This window comes from Diabrotica virgifera, chromosome 7, assembly GCF_917563875.1.
Source record: "Diabrotica virgifera virgifera chromosome 7, PGI_DIABVI_V3a".
Taxonomy (NCBI): domain Eukaryota; kingdom Metazoa; phylum Arthropoda; class Insecta; order Coleoptera; family Chrysomelidae; genus Diabrotica; species Diabrotica virgifera.
This window is the reverse complement of record NC_065449.1, coordinates 30,846,542-30,874,187: the sequence shown is the minus strand read 5'-3', so window position 1 is coordinate 30,874,187 and position 27,646 is coordinate 30,846,542. Positions and strand designations below refer to the sequence as shown.

Genomic DNA, 27,646 nt, shown 5'->3' with positions numbered 1-27,646 from the left:
TAAATAGTCAACTGGTCAATATGATACAAATCTGGTATTGAATCAATACTTAAGTAGTAGTATTTGGCTTCATTAATTTCTTTAACAATTGTATTCAAAACGTGTTTTCTCATTACTTCTATTATTTATTTCCATATCTTTAAAGATAAGTGAGAAGGCTTTCCAGTACCCTTATTGTCATACTTAGCTAAATGTGGCTCTAAAATGCCTAAGCAGTTCCCATTATTTTGTGAACGAAGGATCTCTATATCACTTCTAAACGCTAATGCGAGAGAAGATATAAACAACCACAAAGACTACTCTTTTCAGAACTTAAATCCAGTAATCTCATTCTTGATTAAATTAAATCTCTAAAGAACTGTCAATTCGATCATGAAGGCGCTGCCTGGCGATGAGTGTTCGCCAAAAGGAATACATGGAAAGCAGTAAACATTTTCATATTAGGGAGAGTACGTTAGCCAATCTCTTTTAACTTTTGTTACACTGATATATTTTCAAAAAAACATAGATTATGTGAAAAATCTTGTAATGCATTTAAAATTTCTTTTTGATGCTGAAAAACTTCCATCAAGATTTTTTACATTATGAAGAACCTTTCCCAATCAAAAATTTTCATATTTCTTCAGTTATGGTATTCCATAATCCTATGTTGTTTCCGAATTCTAAGCCCAATAATTTACCTTTAACTTCAATTTCTAACTTAGTTTCGGTTTCTGGTTCTTTTCTTGAACTGAATTATAACTGTCATTGTATGTTTTTTCATCTTCTTCAGTTACGGAAGCTGTGTTTCCTTCAGTTATTTCTATTTCATCACGTGCATTTTCATTGGTTGCAGCTTCACTAGCTGTTGATTACTGTGTGAAACTGAGTTTATGATATTGCGCGATATTTGAATTTTTCAACAAATATATCTATGATTTATAGTTTTTATTTAATTCTAATTATTATTTTTTCGGTTTGGGCCCTACGAGGCCCCCTAGGCCAGCGGTTCTCAACCTTTTTTACTCATCGACGCACTAACGTACTCCTTACAGATTCGCGACACCCTTATAATATAAGGGTACATATTATGTACAAATTTTTGCTAGTGGTAGGTATTTTCATAATAAGAAGAATATATATTAACTCTTTATACATAAGTACAGATGAATATATATACTCATAAGTACAGATGAATCATCATCATCATTATATATACTCATAAGTACAGATGAATATATTAACTTTTTATACTTTATTGCACTTATTGATTGGTATAACGTGGTATATACCTAATAGTTAAAAAAATGATTGAATGCATGATTGGTATATTATAACAAGTAAAAAAATATAAATAAAAATATCGTATTCGTAATTCTCGCGACACACCTGATAGGTTCTTTCGGCACACCAGTGTGTCGCGACACGGTGGTTGAGAACCGCTGCCCTAGGCAACTGCCTACTTTCCCTAATGGTTAATCCGGCACTGCCAAGGTAAACCGTTTAATCAACTTGCTCAACTTTGGTACTACCTAGATATAGATGGTTCTACAATATATTCTGTTCTGTATCTACTTATTCCAAGTATTTTGGTTTTCCGTATATTCAGATCCAGACCTGCTTCTTTACAGCTCTCAACGACACTGTCAAGTAATGTTTGCAGATCTTCTTGAGAAGAAGTTAGGAGTACTATGTCGTCCGCATATCGCAAATTATTGATGACTTCACCGTTCACAATTATTCTTTCTTTTTTTTCAGAAATTGCATTTCTGAAAATTCTTTCTGGGTAAACGTTGAACAGCAGAGGCTAAAGGCATTCCTCCCTACACTTTTAATATTAAGAGCCTCTGATTCGAAACCGTCTACTAAAACTGAAGTTGTTTGATTCCAATACAAATTTGAAATTACCTCAACGTATCTGCCATCCAAGCCAATGTCTCTTAGAACTTCGATCAATATAGAGTGAGTACAATGATAAAATAAGGATAATGGCAAAGAGAATGATGATGACTTGACACCATAAAGTAAGACCCAGAACAGGTAGCTGCGAAATAGGCGGATCCGCAACCGCAATGTCATCTTTAGGCTTCGGTTACATAATACCTTGGACGTCCTTCTAAAAGCGCTTCTAGCTTGCTCAATTCTGGATCTAATTTCACCGCGACTCTCTGCGTTACATTTGAACTGATATCCAAGGTAAACCGTTTAATCAACTTGCTCAACTTTGGTACTACCTAGATATACTTAATAGACGGTTCTATATTCTGTTTTGTACTTATTCCATGTATTTTAGACCAGCTTCTTTACAGCTCTCAACGACACTGTCAAGTAATGTTTGCAGATCTTATTGAGAAGAAGTTAGGAGTACTATGTCGTCCGCGGCGCACATGGTTTCGCTCCCAACCCCTATAAAACCACTTTTATTGTACACGAGTTGGCTCCGAAACTCATACCCGAAAGTTAAGTTATGACCGAAGGGTTAGGTCTTCCTACCTGAACCCGGGAGCGAATCCATGTGCAGCCGTCGTCCGCATATCGCAATTATTGATGACTTCACCGTTCACAATTATTCCTTCTTGTTTTTCAGAAAGTGCATTTCTGAAAATTCTTTCGGGGTAAACGTTGAACAGCAGAGGCGACAAGAGGTCTCTCTGCCCTTCCCCTCTTTTAATATTAAGAGCCTGTGATTCCAAACCGTCTACTAAAACTGATGTTGTTTGATTCCAATACAAATTTGAAATAATGCGAACGTCACTGCCATCCAAACCAATGTCTCTTAGAACATTGATCAATATAGAGTGCTGAACACGATCAATTGCCTTTTGGACGTCAATTAAACAGCAGTACATGTCTACAGACATATCACGACATGTGAATTTAAAAAAGGAACTAACTTCGTCCCAACTTGTCATAGGACAACTTTTATTTTAATTTGTGAACAATTCAAGCTTTCCAAATACGAAAAAACAATTTTCCTTCAGGCAATGGTTAAAAAGTTATGCTGTATGTTTATATAAGCAAAAGTCGACATATTTTTGCAAAATAATTTTGCAATATTTAAATTTAATTTCTTCATTTTTTTAGTAGTATTGTTAGAATAAACCTTCTTGTAAGATACCTACTAGTACACTTTAGATGACCAAAAATAAGCATTTTTTCAAGATTTTTTTTCTCAGAAACTTTATTAAAAATGAACATAAAACTTTTTACATATTAATATCCAACTCTTAGAGAATACAAAAAATATATCTTTTTCATTTATGTACGTATAGTCCATTCATTAACGGTAAAATATTGCAAAACCTCTAAATTTTAAAGAACCGCTTGGATTGACATGAAATTTGGCATACACACAGCTAACAAGTCAAAGCAAAAAGGTGATATTGTGTCGATATGTGCTTTTGCCCTGGGGGTGGTTTTCACCCCCTCTTGGGGGTTAAAAAATATTCGTCCAAACAAAGTCAGGAAATGGGTAAACGGGCTAATTTTAAGTAACTTTTGTTCTATAGAGTTTTTTCACTAAGTCAATACTTTTCGAGTTATTTGGACTGAATATGTTCATTTTTTTAACAAAATAACCACGCTTTTAGACGGTTTTTCGCAAATAAATCAAATAGTAAGTATTTTGTCGAAAAAGCATTCTTAGCAAAAATATAGCCTATAAAAAATTTAAAAAAATAGTGTATATATGACGTCTTTTTGTTTAGTAGAAGCAGAGTTATAGCTAATGAAAAATAGGTTCATATTCGTCAAATTCCAAATGGAATACTTTAACGTGAAATAACCAAAAATGAAGCACATTTCGGGGAAAACTCATTACAACTTATTTAAAGTGTTTAAAAAAAGCTTCATTTTTGTTTTATAAAAAAAATTTCTAGCATCAAAATTAAACATGTTACGCTCAAAATAAAGTTAGTCCCTTTTGGTTTTGGTAAAAAAATTGAGAAAATCACCCCCTAATTAGTATCTTAAATGAACTTAATCGTAACGACTTCACAAGTTTCTTGACTCGTATATATATTGTTTATATGATCTGTAAGTTTCATCGGTTCAAAGTCCTTATTATTGAAAGTGCTGTAGTTAAAAGGGGTTGAACGAATCACTGATCACGAATGTATGCAAATTTAGAAACACCAAATCATGATCAATTTTTGTCTAACAGAAAAACAAAAAAATACATGATATTCAGAAAAGCAAATCTGACTTTTTTGTTTTTCGGGATTTTTGGTATCTCTAACAATTTTTAAGTTATTTTAAAAAAAGCATATTTTTCAAAATTTAAATTTTTAAAAATTTTACTTTGACACCAAATTTTTTCAAAAATAAGCACTTTGAATCGATGAAACTTACAGATCATATAAACACAATATAAGTAATATAATTTGTGGAGCGGCAACGATTAATTTCATTTAAGTTGCTAATTAGGGGGTGATCTTCCCGATTTTTTTTTGCAAAAACAAAAGAGACCAACTTTATCTTGAGCGTAACTTGCTTAAATTTAATGCTAGAAACTTTTCGTACAACAGAAATAAAACTTTTTTTAAATACTTTAAAAAAGTTATATTGGGTTTTCCCCAAAAAGTGCTTAATTTTTTGGATATTTCACGTCGAAATATTCCATTTGAAATTTGGTGAATATGAATATATTTTTCATTGGCTATAACTCTGGTTCTACGAGATCCAGAGACCTAACGCGTACACCATCTTTTTACTTTTTTATACACTATATTTTTGCTAACGTTTTTTCGAGAAAATACTTACTTTTTGAGTTATTTGCGAAAAACCGTCTATAAATGTGGTTATTTTGTTGAAAAATGAACATATTCACTCGCAAATAACTCGAAAAGCGTTGACTTGGCGAAAAACTCGATAGAACAAAAGTTACTTAAAATTAGTCAGTTTACCCATTTCCGGACTTGTTTTGGACATATATTTTTTCACCCCCAAGAGGGGGTGAAAGTCACCCCCAGGGCAAAAGCACACATCGGCACAATATCACTTTTTTTCTTTGACATGTAAGCTATGCGTATGCCAAATTTCATGTTAATCCAAGCGGTTCTTTAAAATTTAGAGCAAAAACCGTGAAAGAATGGACTAGTACACTAATATTGTGGAGGTCTCCAAAGTCGAGGCCTCGAAAAAAAGTAGTTCCGATGGCGGACAGTTAGTCTCAGGATTGGGATCTCTGAAACAAAAAAGTCGTACGGCATTTGAAAAAGGAAGGTTTCTTACGTGACAATTTACCACCGTTAGTGAAAAATTACGCAAAACAAAGATTTTACAGAAATTTGAAAAATTTTTGTGAACAAATCACCTGTTTTCTTTTAGTTTTTCATGGTTAAAAAATATTTCTTTTTTATTTTTTGATCAAAGTGTGGTAAATTGTCACGTAAGACTCCTTCCTTTTTTAAATGCAGTAGATTTTTTTGTTTCAGATATCCCTATCCTCCAGATTAACTGTCCGCCATCATTTTTCGAGGCCTCAACTTTAGCGCCCTCTATAATATTATCGTACGTGCATAAATGAAAAAAGGTATATTTTTTGTACTCTCTAAGAGTTAGATATTAATATGTAAAAAGTTTTATGTTCATTTTTAATAAAGGTTCTGAGAAAAAAATTCTTGAAGAAAATGATTATTTGTGGTCTTCTAAAGTGTATACTGGTAACTTTATTCTACCCGTATAGAATTATTTTAACTTCATTATTTTCTTACTTATATTGTAAAACAATTTCATTTGGGATAAATAAATAATAGTATATTAAGTATGGAGAACGGTAAGGGTTTTATACCGATCGAAGACAATTGTTTGGAGGAGGAGCGGAGCGACGACTCCAATTATTGTCTGAGATCGGTTATCCTTAACGTTCGACATGCTTATAACGTGTTTTGCACGATTGATACCATTATAAATTATAAAATTAAACATTTTCGTCATATTGACTAGTTTCATTCATTTTATCAAGATAGATACTTTGGTTGTTAGGTAGTAACTAGGGTGCATAACAACAATTGAGAATTGAGTTTTTATTTAGTTGTCAATAATTTTAAGTACAATTTTGATTATTATAAATTAAAATTAAGAGATTTTTTTTAACTCGACGGTAAGTGAATTACTTACCGTCGAGTTGGAGTACTTACCGTCGAGTTGGATTACTTACCGTTGAGTTACTAGTAAATGTCACCTACTGACGTAAAATCTGTCACGATAAACAGTCAAAAATGATCAATCGTGCAAAAAATAACTTTTAAACTATTTTACGGATTGCTTTGAATTGTTGGGCATATTTTAAGGACCACAATAATTAATACCCAATATGCTGAAACCGAAATTTCTGACTTATTTTGCAATTTGCTACGTAACAAATAAGCATAGAAACATTAAAAAAAAAACGATATTTCTAAGGTTTTTATATGACTTTCAACATTAAAATGATGATTTGGTTTCAAATGCTTCACTTTTTTTTTAATAGATGAAAACAATCGATAATTTACCGTTTTTTGACTTTCATTTTTGTTAATAACAATAAGTTCAAAAAAATCGACTGCTGGAAACATATAGGTTCTTGTTATAGAGGTCCATCTTCTTCTTTAGGTGCTGTGTCCGTATTCAGAAGTTGGTCGTTATCATGTTTACCAGTTCCTGAAACCTTTCTCTGTCGGTTGCTGCGCGAAATAATTCTTCTAGCGTGGAACCCTCCACTTTTCCTTGTAGTATAAGGCGAAGTAGATGGTATTTAGGTCCTCCAATGATATGGCCGAAGTATTCTGTTTTTCTTCTCTTTATGATGTTTATAAGCAGACGTTCTGAATTCATCATTTGGAGAACATCATCATTGGAAGTGTGCAAAACCCACGATATCTTTAGGATTCGTCGATAGCACCACAGCACACCGAAGCAGTCGACTGCTTCTAATTTGTTTAGCATTGTGGTTTTTAACGTCCATGTCTCACCACCATACAATAAGATAGACCACACATAACATTTCAAGACCTTCTTGCGAATATTCATCGACAGGTTTCTGTTACAAAAAAATGGTTTCCAGGTCATAACAGCCTTACGTGATATTTCGATCCTGGTTATTTCTCATCATATAGAGGTCCATATTATACTCAAATCCACTGTCGTTTACCTGGCCAGGTTATAGTGATGTTGATTATGGTTACTTTCGGGTATTCGTTACAAATCGTTACTTTTGTATAAATTAATCATTTACAGTATTCGTTACTTTGATTACTATGATTACTTTTGTTACTTTTGTATTTGAGGACCTACAGGTAATCATATCGAAAATCGTATTTCTCAGTAGGTAGGTATTTTGTATAAAGTAATCATTTACAGTATTCGTTACTTTGATTACTATGATTACTTTTGTATTTGAGTACCGGTAATCATATGGAGAATCGTATTTCTCAGTGGGTAGGTATTTTGTATAGGTATTTCGATATAACAACGACCTTCACCGATCTGTTTAGGGGATAAAAATGATTTGATTACTATGATTACTTTTGTTACTTTTTTATTTGAGTACCGGTAATCATACCGAGAATCGTATTTCTCAGAAGGTAGGTATTTTGTATAGGTATTCCGAATTCCGATATAATAACGACCTTCACGAAGTACGAAGTAATCAGAGTAATCAAAGTAATCAATGTAGATACAATAGTCGTTACTCGCTCTGATACGATTGGTACGAAGTAATCAGAGCAATCAAAGTGATAAAAGAAGATACAATAGTCGTTACTCGCTCTGATACGATTGGTACGAAGTAAAGAAGTAATCAGAGTAATCAAAGTAACGATTTGCCTCTCTGTATAGTAATCGTTACTTTCGGTATTTGTAAGTAATGGGGTTACTTTTTCAACATCACTACCCTACCAGGTTAGTGTCACAAACCGGGTACCTTTTTTTACTTATTTCCCTGGACTATATTGCTTAAAAATAAATTAAACGCTGAAAACTACTACAGTTATCTAGATTTTCAGGAAATTTAATAATAAAAACACGACAATAAATACTGTTGAAACGTGCAACTTTATTAACTAATTAAGTGGGCATTCAGTGCCAGAAAATATCAACAGACAAGATTTAGCTGATATAAAACTTTCTTGCTTTATTTCTTCTCCTCCTTTTACACCTAGGTGTAATATTTTGCATTTCAAAACCGCGGTTTTGTAGATTCTTGGCGGTCAGCATGTTCTTCTAGTTGTGTACATAATATACGTTTTTTAATATAATTATTTTTGTCCCTTCTAGAAGGCTTCTCCATAAGTGCTTTATAGTTGTATTTGTGGTGCCTATTTCTATTTATGTTTCTATGTTTTCAGCTTTCTTCCACTAACATTCCACATACAAATGCGGTGTTTTTTACGTAATGCTAAGTTTGATAGAATGGTTGTCCACAATCATCTGCCCATTTCACACCATTTGACCCAGACCCAGAACCTATAACGCCGGTTGCTAGCTGGATTGCAGAGCACACAATCTCCTGGCTTAGTCATCATTCCATAACGCTCTCCTGGAAGAAAATCAGGTGGTTTTCTGTTGCCTGCCTGATCATAATATCACCGTCGGTTGAACTAAGATGTATGTGTCACCTGTGAGTATATTACACTAAACCTGTATGGATAATACAGCCCCAGTGCAATAATGACATAGCTGCTGCCCTATGTTACTTGATCCGTGGGTACTTATATCGTTAAACCTTATTGGTATTTGTCTTGGATATCTACAGGAACATATCCTATCAGCCATTTGGACGCGCCATATCGTGGTTGAGGATTTCCTCCACTTAGCCCGTCTTCCGTGAAGTAATGAAAAGCTCCTAGTAAGTTCAGAGCTTATCATTTTTTTATCGGAATGGAAAAGTTATTATATTTATAATAAATGAAAATGATGTTCAGTTTCAGTATGATATATTTAATTGGCTTGACAATAATATTATTTGTCCGAATACTTCATTGACAAAGTTTTTAACTCGTTGGCATCAATAACTTTTATACATTACTGTATTTTATACATACACTTTTATCTGCCAACTCTAATTAAAAAGATTTATGAATAATTTGTTTTTAAATCAATATATATATTTTCAAATTCATCGAAAATTTTCCCATACGTGAGAATAACTGGCATCAGGAACGTAAGGATGGTCAAGAAAGATATATTTAGTGTGTTGAGATACTTACATTGTAATAAAGTATTTTCAACAATCGTTAGCTTGATTATATTTTGTAAATCGTTTTCAGAAAATTCTCAACACTTTTATCAGGTTTTGTGTAGATAGAAACAACATTGCATAACCTGCTGGCATATCTCCAATTTCCATCAATTATATGCATCAAAGTTAGGATAATATTGATATTGAACAGACCTCAGTCGACTTTTAATTAACCTTAAAACAAAGTAAAATAAAATATTTTATTTAGCAAAATCCTTTATAAAAGGTATATACTTATTTATTAAAATAAATAATATATTCAATATATTCAATATATTATATTGCAATGCTCATATCCCAATCACAGAACTTTTTCGATTTAAAAGATGTCTTAGAGCTTGAGGAAGAAGGCGTCAAAAGGGCATATAAACTGAAAAGAAAATGAGTAGGCCATGTGTCAAGGATGAATGAAAGAAGGTGAACTTGCTATTAAAATTATCGGAATGAATGAAGTAGGTACAGATAGTTGAAGAAGAAGAAGATCAACTGGACAATGACAAGATAATTAAAGAAAGATAAGCAAACATAGCAGACGCGAGTAAACACAATTTTTGATACTGGGGTACAGTTTGGTTTAACAATAAACAAAAAGAAAACAAAAACTATGGTGAACAGTGAGTGAGAGTATATCGAACAAGTGGACAAAATAAATACTTTAGAGTCTGGATCTGGATCACGGAAGATCTAAATCCGAAATCAGAATCTCGATCAAGAATAGAGCAATCAAGAGCAGCCTTTTTGAAGATGAGGAAATTTCTGAGTAACCAAAGACTCAATCTGCAAATCCGATATCGCTTGGTAAAATGTTATATCCACTCTATTCTTTTTATTTTGTTGAAGCTTCGACTGATAATGTTGACTTAATGAGGAAGCTGGAAGCTTTTGAGATGTGGCTTTTTAGGAGAATATTGAAAATACCGTGGACAGATCATATTACAAACGAAAAGCTTCGACTGATAATGTTGACTTAATGAGAAAGCTGGAAGCTTTTGAGATGTGGCTTTTTAGGAGAATATTGAAAATACCGTGGACAGATCATATTACAAACGAAAAGCTTCGACTGATAATGTTGACTTAATGAGAAAGCTGGAAGCTTTTGAGATGTGGCTTTTTAGGAGAATATTGAAAATACCGTGGACAGATCATATTACAAACGAAAAGCTTCTACTGATAATGTTGACTTAATGAGAAAGCTGGAAGCTTTTGAGATGTGGCTTTTTAGGAGAATATTGAAAATACCGTGGACAGATCATATTACAAACGAAAAGCTTCGACTGATAATGTTGACTTAATGAGAAAGCTGGAAGCTTTTGAGATGTGGCTTTTTAGGAGAATATTGAAAATACCGTGGACAGATCATATTACAAACGAAATGGTATTGCACAGAATGGGAAGAGACAGAGAACTTTTGACCATCATTAAAAAGAGAAAAACAGCGTACTTGGGGCACATACTTAGAAATGATAAGTACGAGTTATAACAGCTGATTATGAAGGGTAAAATTGAAGGAAAAAGGGGTCCTGGTAGACGACAAATATCCTAGTTGAAAAACATTCGCGTCTGGACCGGATTAAACACACAGACGCTTTTCAGAAAAGCAGAAGATAAAGACGAATTTGCAATGGTTATAGCCAACCTTCATTAGTGGAGTCGGCACTAGAAGAAGAAGAAGCAAACACCGCAATATTGATAATCTTGGATACAAACAGGAGTCAGGTTATGCCCAGCAGCAGGGCCCCCGTAAGGGTTACTGGCGCCTGTGTGCAAAATAGGATTTTGGTGCCCCTTAAGGCGTTTTGGATCGTTTTTCTATTTATTTTTTTGAAGATCTTGAAATAAAGCAAAAAACTGAACTTTAGAACTCATATTTATAGTCCAATCACTCACGGTAAAATATTGCAAAACCTCCGAATTTTAAAGAACCGCTTGGATTGACATGAAATTTGGCATACACACAGCTAACATGTCAAATAAAAAAGTGATATTGTGCCGATGTGTGCTTCTGCCCTGGATGTGAGTTTCACCCCTTCTCAGGGGCAAAAAAAAAACTTACGTTCAAAAAAGGAACTGGATAAAATGACTAATTCTAGGCAACGTTAGTTCTATAGAGTTTTTTCAGTAAGTCCATACTTTTTGAGTTATTTGCGAGCAAATGTGTTCATCATTCAACAAAAAAAAAACATGTTGTTAGACGGTTTTTCGAAAATAACTCTAAAATTAAGTATTTTATCGAAAAAAATATTCTTAGCAAAAATATAGCTTAGGAAAAAGTGAAAGTGTTTAAAAGAAGCTTTATTTTTTTTTGTTTTTTAAGTTTCTAACATCAAAAATAAGTAAGTTACGCTTAAAATAATGATGGTCCCTTTTTTTAAGTAAAAAAAAAAAATCGTGAAAATCACCCCCCAATTGGCATCCCAAATGAAATAAATCGTTACCGCTTCACCACAAGTTATTTTAGATAATACTTATTTATTGTTTATACGATCTGAAGTTTTATCGGTTCAAAGTGCTTATTTTTGAAAAGGCTGTAGTTAAAAGGGCTTACGCGAGTCAATAATCACGAGCATACAAATTTTGAACAACCATAATCTTAACTAATTCTTGTCTTACAGGAAAACAAAAAATCCAAAATATTCCGAAAAGAAAAACCTATATTTTTATACTGCTTGAGATATTTGGTATCACTAATAAATTTAAGCTATGTATTTAAAAAAAAAGGAATTTTTTTCAAGATAAAAAAATATTTTAAAACCAAATCTTTTCAAAAATGAGCACTTTGAACCTATGGAACTTACAGATTATAATCTGTAAACAATCTGTATAAGGTAAACAATACATCTTTTTTACTTAAGCCGTACTCTTGTACTTTACGGTGTCGAGGATAAACAATACATATATAAACTAAACGGTAAAGCGGTAACGATTAATTTAATTTGGTACGCTAATTGGGGGGTGGTTTTTACGATTTATTTTGCCAAAAAAAGGACCAACTTTATTTTGAGCGTAACTTACTTTTGATGCTAAAAACTTTTTGAAAAAACAAAAATAAAGCTTTTTTTAAACACTTTAAAGAAGTTGTAATGAGTTTTTCCCGGAAAGTGCTTCATTTTTTGATTATTTAACGTTAAAATATTCCATTTGGAATTTGACGAATAAAAACCTACTCTTCATAGCTCTAACTCTACTTCTACTGGGTTTACAGACTTCATAATTATATCAACTTACTTTTTGAGTTATTTGCGAAAAACCCTCTAAAAACGGGGTTTTTGGTTCCTGAACATTCGAGTTCCTGAACCATTTCTCTATCGGCTGCTGCGCGAAATAATTTTTCTACTGTGGTTCCACACCATTGTCTAATATTTCGCAACCATGAAAGTTCATTTCGACGAATTCATTCCTTCCACTTTTCCTTGTATTATAAGACGAAGTAGATGGTATTTAGGCCCTCTAATTATATGGCCGAAGTATTCTGCTTTTCTCCTATTTATACCTAATCCTATTTAATTTATCAATTTTTATTTTAAAATTAATTTTTTTTTTGTTTGTTTTTTTGCAATTTTTGATCCTGGGTTTTGGCGCCCCTAAAGGATGGCGCCCGTGTGCATTGCACATTTTGCACATACGGTAACAGGGAGTTGGAATTACAGTTGATAACAATTCTCGGAAAGCCGTTTGTAACTTTAGTCCAGAGAAATTAGATTTTTCTCGTGACACATCCCCCTCCAGGCCGAAACCAAATTTTTTGAGTAGTATGGACATCTATATTAAGAGGATCGGTACGTATTTTCGGCTGCAATGCTATTCAAATGGGGATTCATTTTTTTCGAATCCTGAGAAAACTAATAAGTATTTTTGAAAAATTTAAACTCAGAATGAAAGATTACGTTATTAGCGAGGGCCGAAAGTCCCTGAGAACTTCTATAATGTTTATTTTAATAAGTTACAGGGGTGACAAACTAAGAGAAAATTGAGTGTGATTTTTAATTTCAAATATCTCATTCAAAATAAACTTTTTATTTATTCTAAGGGACTTTCGGCCCTCGGTAATAATATAGTCTTTCATTCTGCGTTTAAATTTTTCAAAAATATTTATTGGTTTTTTCAGGATTCGAAAAAAATGAACACAATGCCGTGGTAATATTTTCCAAATCTATCTTTGTCTTACAACGCACTCAGCCGAATATAATATTGTCAGCATTTACTGTCAGTCAGACACTGACAAGCAGTGACAATTTTAAATATTTGACATTGCATCGGGAATATTTTGAGTTACTGACTAAATATTATTGATATATGTATAGTGTATTTGATAAATAATTGATTTAAGACGTGAACTTAATAAAAAGTTATTTATTGTGTATTATTTGTGGAAGATCCAAGCAGAGAATACATCAGGTTAATATATTCTGCTATCCAAGTATTTTGTTGTTAAAGATGTTCAAAATTGTAAGCGTTCCATAACAATATATTATTAAAAAATCACTTTAACACTTTTCCTCTTTTCTCGATTGAGCATTAGTTTTTGTTGTACAAATAAATTATTACAAACACTGAATACATAGTTAGTGAAAAAATTATTACATTTATTAACTGAATTAATAATTTGCAATTATAAAAATAACAGTTATCCAAGAACATTCAGAAGCCATCTCTTTAAATTAATGATGACATTTTCAAGTAGAATGACATTCTAGTAATCCACAAGGAAAGAAAAGTTTTCCTGTAGTTGGCTGTATACCATCTATCACAAAAATTGGAATAAATCCTTTGTAAAAGGTATAAAATTTATTAAAATCCCTAAAGGGCTACATCAGAACAAAACGTTTTCGATTTTATTACAAAATCATCATCAGTGTAAGACAGTCTGGATGCTAGCTGAGCCACCAAAGAAATATAGGGGTAATAACCCTTCAAATATAAAATTTATGCTTTACAGATACATATTTACTTAAAATGCCTTGTGATGGGCAAATGGCAACAGGAATAATGCCCTAAGGTAAGATATTTAAATTTCCAACATGTGGGATGCAAAAAATTGAGTTGTTTACATTTCGATGACTTTATGACTTTATATTTGATGGGTTATTAGCCCTATATTTCTTTGGTGGCTCTGCTAGCATCCAGACTTACACTGATGATGATTTTGTAATAAAATCGAAAACGTTTTGTTCTGATGTAGCCCTTTAGGGATTTTAATAAATTTTATACCTTTTACAAAGGATTTATTCCAATTTTATTCTAGTAATGTTTACATATCCATACCAGTGTGAATTTTACTACACGTAATTTGCCGTGTAAAGACAGAAAAAGTAGGGATACACGTAAAATATTTGCGAATTATGTACCCATAGCCTTAATAACCTATATGTTTCCTGCAGCCGATTTTGATAATATACATAGTTATAAACAAATGAAGATCAAAAAACGGTAAATTTTCGCTTTTTTCGTCTATAACGAAAAAGTTAAGCATTTTAAACAAATTTGAGAGTAAGATCCTCATAATTCGTCTAAAAAATTTTAATATGACGTTCGCTGAATATGTCTATCCTTATTGGTTGCTTAGAAAATTGCAAAATAAATCATAAATTTTGAGTTTTTATAAATATTCATAACTTATGTAAAAATTAACTTAGAACCTTCTTATTACACGAATTGCTGAGACTTCTGGTGCTTAAATTATATTTTAAATTTCAAAACAATTGGTCAAATAGTTTAAATGTTATTTAATTTGTTTATCCCAAATTCATTTTTTTTTGCAACACTACAAGTCAGAAAATTATGAGGTTACAGTAAGACTTCTGACAGTTTATGGAAGAAGAACACTTATACTATTGACTTAATTAAAAAAAAAATGACAAAAATTAATTTTAAACAGTGTAAAATTATTTTGCAAAAACACGTCGATTCTTTGCTTACTTATAAACAATTAGAATAACTTTTTAACCGTTACCCGTAGAAAAATTATTTTTTCATATTTGGAAAGACAGAATTTTTATACATATTTAGAAAGAAAAACAATTGTCCTAGGACACTTAGGGACGAAGTTAGCCCCCCTTTTTTAATTCACATGTTTTTGCAAAATAATTTTGCAGTATTTAGAATTATTTTTTGTCATTTTTTTTAAATTAAATTAATAGTATAAATCTCCTTCTTTCATAAACTATCAAAGTATTACTGTAACTTCATCATTTTCTGACTTATAGCGTTGCAAAAAAAATTAATTTAGGATAAACAAATTAAATACCTTTTAAACTATTTGATCAATTACTTTGAAATTTTGGGTATGATTTAAGCACCAGAAGTCTCAGCATTCCGTGTGATAAGAACGTTCTTAGTTAATTTTTACATAAGTTATGAATATTTGTAAAAACTCAAAATTTTTGATTTATTTTGCAATTTTCTAAGCAACCAATAAGGATAGACATATTCAGCGAACGCCATATTGAAGTTTTTTATACGTTTTATGAGTTTCTCACTCTCAAATTTGTTTAAAATACTTAACTTTTTGGTTATAGACGAAAAAAGCGACAATTTACCGTTTTTGATCTTCATTTGTTTATAACTATGTATATCATCAAAATCGGCTGCAGCAAACATATTGGTTATTAATATAGATGTCCATACTACTCAAAAAATTTGGTTTCGGCCTGAAGGGGGTTGTGTCACGAACAGGATATTTATTTTCCTTATTTCTCTGAACTACTTTGTTCCCTACTCTGATCGAGTATTAATGCTGTCTCTCAACTCTCATTTAAATCGTAAAATAAATATAATCCAAGTATATGCACCCACAGATAAGGATGAAGACACCATAGAGACCTTCTATGAACAAATTGGCAATGTCTTAAAGCTAACTAAAAGACATGACATAAATATTATAATGGGCGATTTGAACGCTAAAGTCGGTCAAGGAGAAGTGGAGAATTGTGTGGGGCGATATGGACTCGGGGAAAGAAATGAACGTGGCGATAAGCTTGTTGATTTCTGTATCAATGAGGAACTCATAATTGCAAATACCTTGTTCAAACTTCCTAAACGTAGACTATATACATGGAAGTCACCAGCTGACAAAAACAACAAAATAGTCAGAAATCAAATAGATTATATTATCGTCAACAGAAGATATAAAAATTCTATAATATCATCTAAAACTTATCCAGAAGCGGACATATCCTCCGATCACAACCCGGTTGTTTTGTCTATGAGAGTGAAAATAAAGAAGGTAAAGAGCTCTAGCTCCAATAAAATCATGGATACAAGGCGATGTCCATGAACCTAGCAGAGCAAGGTTAGCAGAATGGAATCAGACCAAGTGCATAATTAGGTGCTAATTAGGTGCTAATTTAGTACCCCAATCGCGAATTTAGTGCTCCTTTTTTTAAAAAATTATGACGTGTTCTGCCAGGTACATATGAACTCAGCAGAGCACAACCATAAAAAACATCAAATCGAAAAGTGACCAAGCTTATAATTAAGTACTAATTAGGTGCTAATTTAGTACCCCAATCGCGAATTTAGTGCTCCTTTATTTTTTAAGTTATGACATGTTCTGCCAGGTACATATGAACTCAGCAGAGCACAACCATAAAAAACATCAAATCGAAAAGTGACCAAGCTTATAATTAAGTACTAATTAGGTGCTAATTTAGTACCCCAAACGTGAATTTAGTGCTCCTTTTTTTTTAATTATGACGTGTTCTGACAGGTACATATGAACTCAGCAGAGCACAACCATAAAAAACATCAAATCGAAAAGTGACCAAGCTTATAATTAAGTACTAATTAGGTGCTAATTTAGTACTCCAATCGCGAATTTAGTGCTCCTTTTTTTTTAAATTATGACGTGTTCTGCCAGGTACATATGAACTCAGCAGAGCACAACCATAAAAAACATCAAATCGAAAAGTGACCAAGCTTATAATTAAGTACTAATTAGGTGCTAATTTAGTACCACAATCGCGAATTTAGTGCTCTTTTATTTTTTAAGTTATGACATGTTCTGCCAGGTACATATGAACTCAGCAGAGCACAACCATAAAAAACATCAAATCGAAAAGTGACCAAGCTTATAATTAAGCACTAATTAGGTGCTAATTTAGTACCTCAAACGTGAATTTAGAGCTCCTTTTATTTCTTGCTTTTATACCGTCATATGTACAGTTTTGTAGTGCGGTTATCGAGATTCACTACATTATGTCTACTCCACCTAATTAGCACTCAAATGTGAGATAGGCCAGCAACTGTATTGATAATTTTTTCAACGGCTTGACTTTGTACTGACCTCGCATAAACTTGAATGCAGTACGCGCCAAAATTTGGAAAAAAACTGAGCATGAAATTCGTTATTAGGGCACTTAATTAGCACCTAATTAGCACCTAAATTTAAGATAGGTATGTTTGGACTTTTTTGATTTTTTGAGGTAGTACTCTAATGACTTCATATGTACCCGGCAGAACATGGCTTAAAGGAAAGAAAAAATGGAGCATTTAATTCGCGATTGGGGTACTAAATTAGCACCTAATTTGTACTTAATTATAAGCTTGGTCATTTTTCGATTTGACGTTTATTAAAGTTGTACTCTGTTGAGTACATATTATGTACCTGGCAGAACGCGTCATAATTTAAAAAAAAGAAGCACTAAATTCGCGATTGGGGTACTAAATTAGCACCTAATTAGTACTTAATTATAAGCTTGGTCACTTTTCGATTTGATGTTTTTTATGGTTGTGCTCTGCTGAGCTCATATGTACCTGGCAGAACACGTCATAATTAAAAAAAAGGAGCACTAAATTCACGTTTGGGGTACTAAATTAGCACCTAATTAGTACTTAATTATAAGCTTGGTCACTTTTCGATTTGATGTTTTTTATGGTTGTGCTCTGCTGAGTTCATATGTACCTGGCAGAACACGTCATAATTTAAAAAAAGGAGCACTAAATTCGCGATTGGGGTACTAAATTAGCACCTAATTAGTACTTAATTATAAGCTTGGTCACTTTTCGATTTGATGTTTTTTATGGTTGTGCTCTGCTGAGTTCATATGTACCTGGCAGAACACTTCATAATTTAAAAAAAAAGGAGCACTAAATTCGCGATTGGGGTACTTAATTAGCACCTAATTATGCACTTGGTCTGATTCCATTCTGCCAACCTTGCTCTGCTAGGTTCATGGACATTACAAGGCGGCTCAAACAAGACAAGACCTATGCGGAAACGAAATTTAAAATAAACAAGAACTTAAGGAAAGTCAAAGAAGATAGTGCGGAAACTCTGACTGTTGACCAAAAATGGGGAAAATTCAACATGCCTTAGTATCAGTTGGAAAAGAAACCCTCAAACCACTTGGAGAAAAAATAAAACCTTGGATGACAGCAGAAATTCTTGAACTTGCGGGAATGGTTCGAATGCAGTAGTGCAGAGCTATTTAGAGGGCAGTCAACAGGGTCCGCATTGCCATGATGATTTCCAACCTTCGATAGAAGATGGAACTTAAAGAAGAAGAAGGTAACGCGGGCCCTGCACAGCAGTGCACTTCAAAGGAGTTGATTAGGATCACATTTTATACCTACATCTATCATATTTTCAAGGTTTGTTCACCTATTTTTGACCCATGCATCAAAATCTTTCAATAATGTAGTCATATTATAGCGTTGAATAATCATCTTAAATACCAAGACACTGGTAATGTTTATAAAATATAATTTTCCACTTTAAATAAATTAAAATCAAAATCGTTTTTCAATTTTAGCGAATGAAAATAAAAACGATATTTGTATTTTGATCATATTCCCATAAAAAACTGCTGCATAATTTTCGCCAAGATAAGCTATTTGTTCAGCTGCACATGTCTCTTTGCTTTAGGTGAACACGACTTTGGAATATTGTTTATACACGTGTATAGTGGTATAAAGTCACCTTTAGAGGATGCATTACTGCTGATAATTATTCCTGACAATGCTTCATTTAATACCTGCGGCACGACTAGTCAGCATGACAAAAATAAAAATACGGGAGAACAATGAAGTGAAGTGCCAATTTTTCTTCGGTAATCCAATGAAGTTGTAGTTTGGTATAGAAATTAACCATAATTTATTCTTCTTTCTATAAATAGGGTGGGTAATCTGTGGTCATGTGGTGTAATCTAAAGCAAACATTACTTTCAAAAATGTATATTTTTAATCCAAATGTAAATAACTTTTCTTAAGTACATAATAGACTAATTTATTTTTTATATATGTGATACTTATATTGAATATATAAAAACTTATATATTCCGTTACCTGGCTTGTCCATATTAGGCCCAAATGATATTACCCTGTATGTTTTTATCCTGATCTAGTGCTGTAAATATAAATCTTCTGTTGTTGCGTGTTCATAACTCCTTGACTCTAGGCTAAAAGAAATCATACTAGTTTTTGGAACCTAAATGCAGACAATGAAAATGATCAAACCGAGACAATATACAGGGTGGTTCATCTTATCCGCCTCGGTCTCTGTACGGAAAACCACTTGATATTTTAAAAACATTTGTTCACAGAAATATACAGGGCCTTTGATACTACAATCTAAAAATAATATGAATTATACAGGGTGCTCCAAAAAAGAGTGGTATATCAAAGTTATATTTTTTCTTATGGAATGCCCTATATCTGATGACAGTACTGAATTGACCTTAAAAAATAAGCTATACTTTCATAAGGTTTCCCTATACCTAAATACAGGGTGTTTTGATTTATTTCGATTTTTATGAAAATGTAAGGTTTTAGAAAAAAATAAATATCTACGAATCTAAGAATCAGTAACAAATTCTTTCTTGGATCTTAATAATAGACTATTTAGCATACTTAAACAGATGATTACTGTAACAAAATTTCTTACAGGGTGGTCAAAATATGAGATTGTTCTATTAACAAATTCAAGCTGTAATAACTTACTTATTTTAAATAGAACACCCTGTATCTTACTAGTCTATCGCGTATAAAATTTACTTAGCTTTCAATTTATATTAGGGTTTCCTATACCTATCTTTTACAGGGTGGTCAAAATATTAGATTGTTCTATTAAAAAATTCAAGCTGTAATAACTTACTTATTTTATCTGGAACACCCTGTATCTTAACAATCTATCGCGTAGAAAATTTACTTTGCTTTCAATTCTTATTACGGTTTCCTATACCTATCTCCCTTCATTTTTTAAATATTTAAAGATTTCCTAATTTGTAAGCTTTAAAAATTAGAATTAAGTACCTATGTCGTGGTTATGTACAACACATCACCAACACCGGCAATATACTTAAATATCTTAGTCAAGATACTTTCGTTAATAAAATTCAAATTTTTATCATTTAATCACACAGAGTGTTCTTATTTTAAAAGACATAGTCGATATTCTATTCTTTATAATGGAAGATATTTAAAATCTCTTCAATTCCATGTAAACATTCTCAATACACATGTTATTCTGTAAATGTAAATTCCCATGTTATTCGGTAAATATCCACTTTTACATATTTTTGTACAATAGGCTCGTTTTCGTCATAGTAGCCATTGCATTTAATTGTTTGTAATTGCGATTCAAAGATTCAAACAAAAAGTGGTGTTCTTAAATTTACTTAATAACCGTTGGTTTAAGGTATGGAAAATACTTATACGGAATGAAATATAATTTAAATATCTTCCAGAATACGGTATCCAATATAGGATATGCAGTTTAATATAAACATATTATTCAATGTCACATGTAGGCCAAAATCAACTAAAATAATACAACACTCTGTGTGATTACATGATAACAATGAAAATTTTATTAATGACAGTATCATGTCTAAGTATATTGCCGGTGTTGGTGATGTGTTGTACATATGTAACCACGACATATTTACTTAATTCTAATTTTTCTTCTTAAGGTGCCTATCCGTTCCGGATGTTGGCGATTCTAATTTTTAAAGCTTGCAAATTATTAAATCTTTAAATATTTAACAAATGAAGGAAGATAGGTATAGGAAACCCTAACAAGAATTGAAAGCTAAATAAATTTTCTACGCGATAGGCTAGTAAGATACAGGGTGTTCTATTTAAAATAAGTAAGTTATTACAGTTTGAATTTGTTAATAGAACAATCTAATATTTTGACCATCCTGTAAAAAGATAGGTATAAGAAACCCTAATACAAATTGAAAGCTAAGTATATTTTCTACGCGATAGACTAGTAAGATACAGGGTGTTCCATTTAAATTAAGTAAGTTATTACAGCTTGAATTTGTTAATAGAACAATCTCATATTTTGACCACCCTGTAAGAAACTTTGTTGCAATAAGCATCTGCTTAAGTATGATAAATAGTCAATTATTAAGATCCAAGAAAGAATTTGTTACTGATTCTTAGATTCGTAGATATTTATATTTTTCTAAAACCTTACATTTTTATAAAAATCGAAATAAATCAAAACACCCTGTATTTAGGTATAGGGAACCCTTATGAAAGTATAGCTTATTTTTAAAGGTCAATTCTATAATGTCATCATATATAGGGCATTCCATAAGAAAAATATAACTTTGATATACCACTCTCTTTTGGAGCACCCTGTATAATTCACGTTATTTTTAGATTGTAGTATTAATGGCCCTGTATATTACTGTGAAGAAATTTTTTAAAAATATCAAGTGGTTTTCCGTACAGACACCGAGGCGAATAAGATGAACCACCCTGTATTATACGGCGGAGCAGTACATTTAAAATAAGAGTTATGAAGAAGTAGTTCAAATAATAAAGAAACTAAAAACAATAAAGCATCAGGAAGGGACGGAATTTCAGCAGAATTACTAAAACATGAAGGATCTGAACTCTGGGGAAGAATTCATTACATAATGACATTAATATGGACCAAGGAGCAAATGCCGGAGGAATGGACAGTTGGCCTTAAGGTACGTATCCATACGTGGGTGCTCCGTGCTTGGTGTAGCAGCTCCACATAGTGGATACGTTGGTGCTCGCCGCTCGGCGCTCACCCTCTTCGATTCAACCGGTTTGCGGTTTATATGTAGGGGAGCGAATGCCGTATCCATTTGAGCAGTTACACCGAGCACGGAGCACCTAGGTATGGATACGTACCTTTATACAGCCAAATATAAAAAAGGTGATAAGAGAGAATGCCAGAATTATAGGCCAATTACATTGCCAAATGTAATATACAAAATTCTTTCTGGTACAATCTACAATCGATTGTTGGAATACTCCTAGGTCTGGATCCCGCGTATGAAAAAAAAGTTGATTAATAGCAAGCTGAAAATTTGTTAATAGCTTAAGGGTGTCTAGTCGGATAAACTTTGATATATGAGAACACTGGAACAGGGGCAGTTTTAAATTGTGGAACAGGTTAAACATTTGGAACGGTCAGACCACGAAAACGGCACATATATTTTGTCCGACAGAACAGACTTAAACTCTCCGAACAGAGATTAAACACCTGTCATAATTCCTGTCATTTGATATATTCTACATGTTCCACTCATTAAAACGCCCATTTGGTGATAAATCGCAGTCTGATTTTTGCATAAGAGTTTAATCTCTGTTCGGAGAGTTTAAGTCTGTTCTGTCGGACAAAATACATGTGCCGTTTTCGTGGTCTGACAGTTCCAAATTTTTAACCTGTTCCACAATTAAAACTTCCCCTGTTCCAGTGTTCCCATATATCAAAGTTTGTCCAACTAGACACCCTTAAGCTATTAACAAATTTTCAGCTTGCTATTAATCAACTTTTTTTTCATACGCAGGATCCAGACCTATCCGGGAATATAATTATTGGTGATTATCAAAATGTATTCAGACCAAATAGAGCCACTACAGATAATATATTCATTCTAAGAACGATACAAGAAAAAGCTTATGAATACGACATATAACTACAATATATAGTATAATATAGACTTTAAACAAGCTTTTGATAGTGTGAAAAGAGACAAAATACTGGAAGACCTTAGTAATCTATGTATACATACCTAATAAATATATCAGCCTCATAAAAATCACGTTGCAGAGTTCAAAAGCCGCAGTCAGAGTAAATGGGAACTGACCCCCCATGTTTGACATCAACATGGGAGTGAGACAGGGAGACGCTTTGTCAACCATGCTATACAACCTAGTTATTTAGTCAGTCATCAGAAAAACCAATGTAACCGGAAATATAAACATCAATACAGTGGGTACAAATTACTGCATATGCAGATGATATAGATCAGGGGTCACCAATTAGTTTCCCTGAGGGTCCGTTTCGAAAATCTATGACACTTCCGGGGTCCGGATTTATGCTACTTGTGTCTGACTGTTCTGATTCTGTTTCTTTGTGGATTCTTGTTAAAAAATATCACCTATAAACAAATCAGAAGGGTACCGGGCGAAATTTTTGGACAGACATTGTTTAATAGTTTTTTTAACAAATTCAAAACATCACCTTTTTTGCCCGCGAAAATATGTTTTTAGCATTTTTGGCCCATCTTAAATAAAAAAGATCTGTCATTTTATTAAAACTTAAGAGTTTTCAAGCATTACAAATGCACATTTTTGCATTTTTCAGATTTTAAATCGCTTATAACTCGAAAACTATCAACTTTTCAGAAATATGACAAGAGACCTTTATTGTTTATACGAGTAATTACCCAAGAAAAGAAACCTAAAAATACATTTTTCGAGGCAAAAAAGTAATTTTGAATTTGCTTAAAAAATTGTTTCACCCGGCACCCTTCTGATTTGTTTAGAGGGGACATTTTTGAACAGGAATCCGCAAAGAAATCGAGTCACAAACATTTTTCATACGAAAGTGGCCTCACACATGGACTAATATGGAGAGGAAAACTAATAATATCTGATTGTTTTTTGGTTACTGTATACTTTTCTGTAAGTTTTCCTGGTACAATAAATAAAATATAAATTCATTGTGTATTGTTTTGATGTTATTATCAGTATACTGTAGAACCCCGCAAATCCGAACCCCGCTAATCCGAACGTTCGGCAAATCTGAACCAACAGAAAGTGAAAAAAATTAAAAAATTCACGACAAAAACTTAAAACCATGTTTATTATACAGAGTAAAACAAGAAAATTGAACAATGTAGGATTAATTATTATTACTGAGGAATTTAAAATAAATAATCATAGTACAAAATGCTAATTAAGATGTTATCTTTTTTACATTAGTTTCAATGCAAGGTGTTTGTTGCAAACTTATTAAATCTGAAAATTATTTTAATTAAATGTACATCTGAAAAGGACTCCTACTTAACAGATGGTAGAGAGGAAATGAGTATAAAAAATGCACATGACAATTTTATATTACAGCTTACTTAATTTCAAAATTAATGATTAGTAAGTATAACAATAAGCCTTCGGCTCCACGGGCGAGAAATTGACGCTCCGAACTGAACCGACTACGCACAAGTCCTGTAGTCGGTACAGTTCGGCTATTCCTATTCCGTTCCGCGGAACCTTAAGTTCATTTTACTGCTACTGCTAGCGTCAATTTCTCGCCCGTGGAGCCGTAGCCTAAGGGGGAAAACTCTTTACAAAATTAAATTATCAGAGAGAAAAATGACATTTTTTTATGTACAAGCTGTCTAAAGTTTGGAGTGAGTTTAGTGCAACTGAGTCTCATCAAGGAGTTGAAATATTCATCTGTTAAGTGAGATCTCTACCGATTTTTAATAAAGTTCATTCTTGATAAAGCGGCTTCGCACACATAAGTTGAGCCAAACATACTACACAATTTCATGGCCAAATATTTTCAAAATTGCCAAACACTAGGTATATTCTGAATTTATTGACGGTCCGCTAATTGTTGACCCCTGATATAGATCATTAGTAGGAACAAGCCACGACTTCTGGAAGAGTCCAAAGAAATTGATCCTGAAGCACGGAAAAGGGAGCTTAAAATAAATGAAGCCAAAACGAAGTACATGGTCGTCAAAAGAACACCTGATAATGAAAATTATATCTCAATAGACAACTAATACTATTGAATGTGTGGATGCATTCCTGCATTCGCACATCTGGGCACAGAAATCAATCAGAAGAATTCCGTAAGTAGAGAAATTAATGCACGTATTTCCAGGGGGAATCGTAGGTACATACTATGCTAATAAATATTGATTACATCGAAATTATTAGACAACAGAACCAAAATGACTATCTACAGAACATTAATTAGACCCGTAGTAACTTACATATAGTTGTGAAACCTGGGTAATGACGAAAAGGGATGAAGCCCAACTCAGGATAAAAAAATCGAATTTTTACTCGAAAAATCGAGTAGCTTAATAGCAACTATCAGTGCCGGTGCCAACACTGTAAAAAGGAGGAGGGTTTGCGTCAGGAAGGATATCTGGCTGTACCTACCTACCCAGAAAACCTTGCTAAAACCATGGAAAGAATGAATACGTAAAACAGTTTAGGGGCTGGGGCGTTCCTCTTTCCTCTCAATTGTTGAAAGTGATAAAAACAAAAAATTGAACTTAAAAAATGTTTTAATGTAAATCATTCCAATATTCTATTTATTAATTATTAATTACTAGATTTGTTTATTAAATTTTTATTCTCTTAGGAAAATTGCGGTACCCTCCGAAGAAATCCAGAAAGCAAATTGAGCAAGAAGAACTTCTACTGGAACAACACGCCAAAAAAGTGGATACGTCAGCATTCGTCGACATTATAGATTTACTGTCAGGGGACTATCATAGACGAAAAGAATCAGAAAAAATTGCGAAGCAGAAGGAACTGAAAATGAAACGAAAAACGGAGGCACTCAAGATGGAAGGATATTCGTATGAAAAGGAGAGGGGGTAAGTGTTGCTTTTTAAATCATATTGCTTATATTTCAATATAAGACGGCTTTGGTTTCGTTTTGCAACGAAATGAAGATGTTTATTCATTTTAATTTCTGTTAGCTTACTCCTATCTAAGTATAAGGGTCTATTTTTCGTTGGAATTTTTCCGCGCTGGACAGGTGAGTTGAGAATTGCAAATTGTAGAATCCCCTCATCTTCTTTTTGCTCGAGCATCAGTTTGGCTTGCATCTTTAGAAGCCACGGAGGTATAACCAGAAAAATGGTCCCAATTAAAAGGTGTTTAATTTAATATTATTTTATATTTTATTAGATTGAAAACTTTGACTTGTCTCTAGCTGATGTCGCTAAGACACCCATTCCATTTTGTTAGTTGCAATTCGAGGCTAGTAGGCCTAATTTATTTTAGGTTGTTCAGAGATAACCTGTAGTAGATAACTAAAATATAAGACGGCTTTAGTTTCGTTTTGCAACGAAATGAAAATGTTTATTCATTTTTACGAATACAAAAAGTTACGTAGCAATTCATCTTGCTGCAGAAAATTGGTAGAACTGCTTCTTTGCCTCATCTAATAGTATAAAATCGATTATTACACTTTTTTGACAGGCTGTTCTTTTTTTAAACAAAAGAACCGAATTTGTGACAATAATTATTTCAAGTTAGTAATTAGTGAACGTAAAAAATGGCACTCGTTTCCAAATAATTACTTGACCGCATCACCGACAACTCATTATTATTCGAACAAATGTTTGTTACAAAAAATACTTATCTATTAGTCTAATCTGTTATTATCTTTCACCGAGATGAATAAAACATACGTAATAAATAGACTTCAATTAAAACAAAAAAACAACCTAGCATAACAAAAATGGTTAGAGCATAGGCGGAATAATTACTGATGGCGACCCTGAACCTTAATAAAATAGGTAATCGAGATGATTTAATAAATAAATGGGTGTTAGTAACGGCAGATTATACGAAAAATTGACACGCTCAAATTATATAATCGTTTAACATTTTTTGTAGCCTTTTTTCAAAAATAGAAAACACTGAAATGTATATATTCTTCTTTTTACTCGTATTTGCCTATCAATAACGAATGTTAACGATCATCACATTTTTATTTTACCTATTAAGCTCAACAGGTCTTACAGGCCTAGGGCTAAAACGTTTACATTTCTGATTACATTTTATTTTAGTCTTATAAATTTTATTTAATTTCACTTCAGTCTTTTTATACACTCCTTTGCCATCTCCCTCCATCTCCTTCTGTCCAATGCTAGTTCTTTTCATCTCTGAATGCTACTTTTTTCAGGTTTTCGTACACACTGTCCTTCCATCTTTTTCTTGGCCTGTCTTTCCTTCTTTTTTGTATTGGTCTTCGTGAGAGTACCATTTTTTGCATTCTTTCACTTCCCATTCTTTCGATGTGCCCCAATTCTTCTATGTGCTTTGATCGTCTTCGTTATTGTTGGCTTTTTATACAGTTCTTCCAATTATTTATTGGTTCTTCTTCTCCACTGACCTATTTTCACACCTCTATATAGTAGTAGTCTTTGTGTTGTGGCTGTGTCAGGTGTAGTTTTTGATGCATATTATGTCATTATTGGTCTT

General features: G+C 32.8%; 1 protein-coding gene across 3 annotated transcripts in view; it reads left to right on the top strand.

Annotated features, from left to right (window-relative positions):
• The window catches only part of LOC114328060 (dynein axonemal heavy chain 3), a 793,139-nt gene that overhangs the window by 231,295 nt on the left and 534,198 nt on the right, over positions 1-27,646 (top strand). For all 3 annotated transcript variants that reach the window (XM_050656316.1, XM_050656315.1, XM_050656317.1), the window contains exon 3: positions 25,791-26,028. In XM_050656316.1, the coding sequence (XP_050512273.1) occupies positions 25,791-26,028 (238 nt within the window). The remainder of the gene's footprint in view (positions 1-25,790; positions 26,029-27,646) is intronic.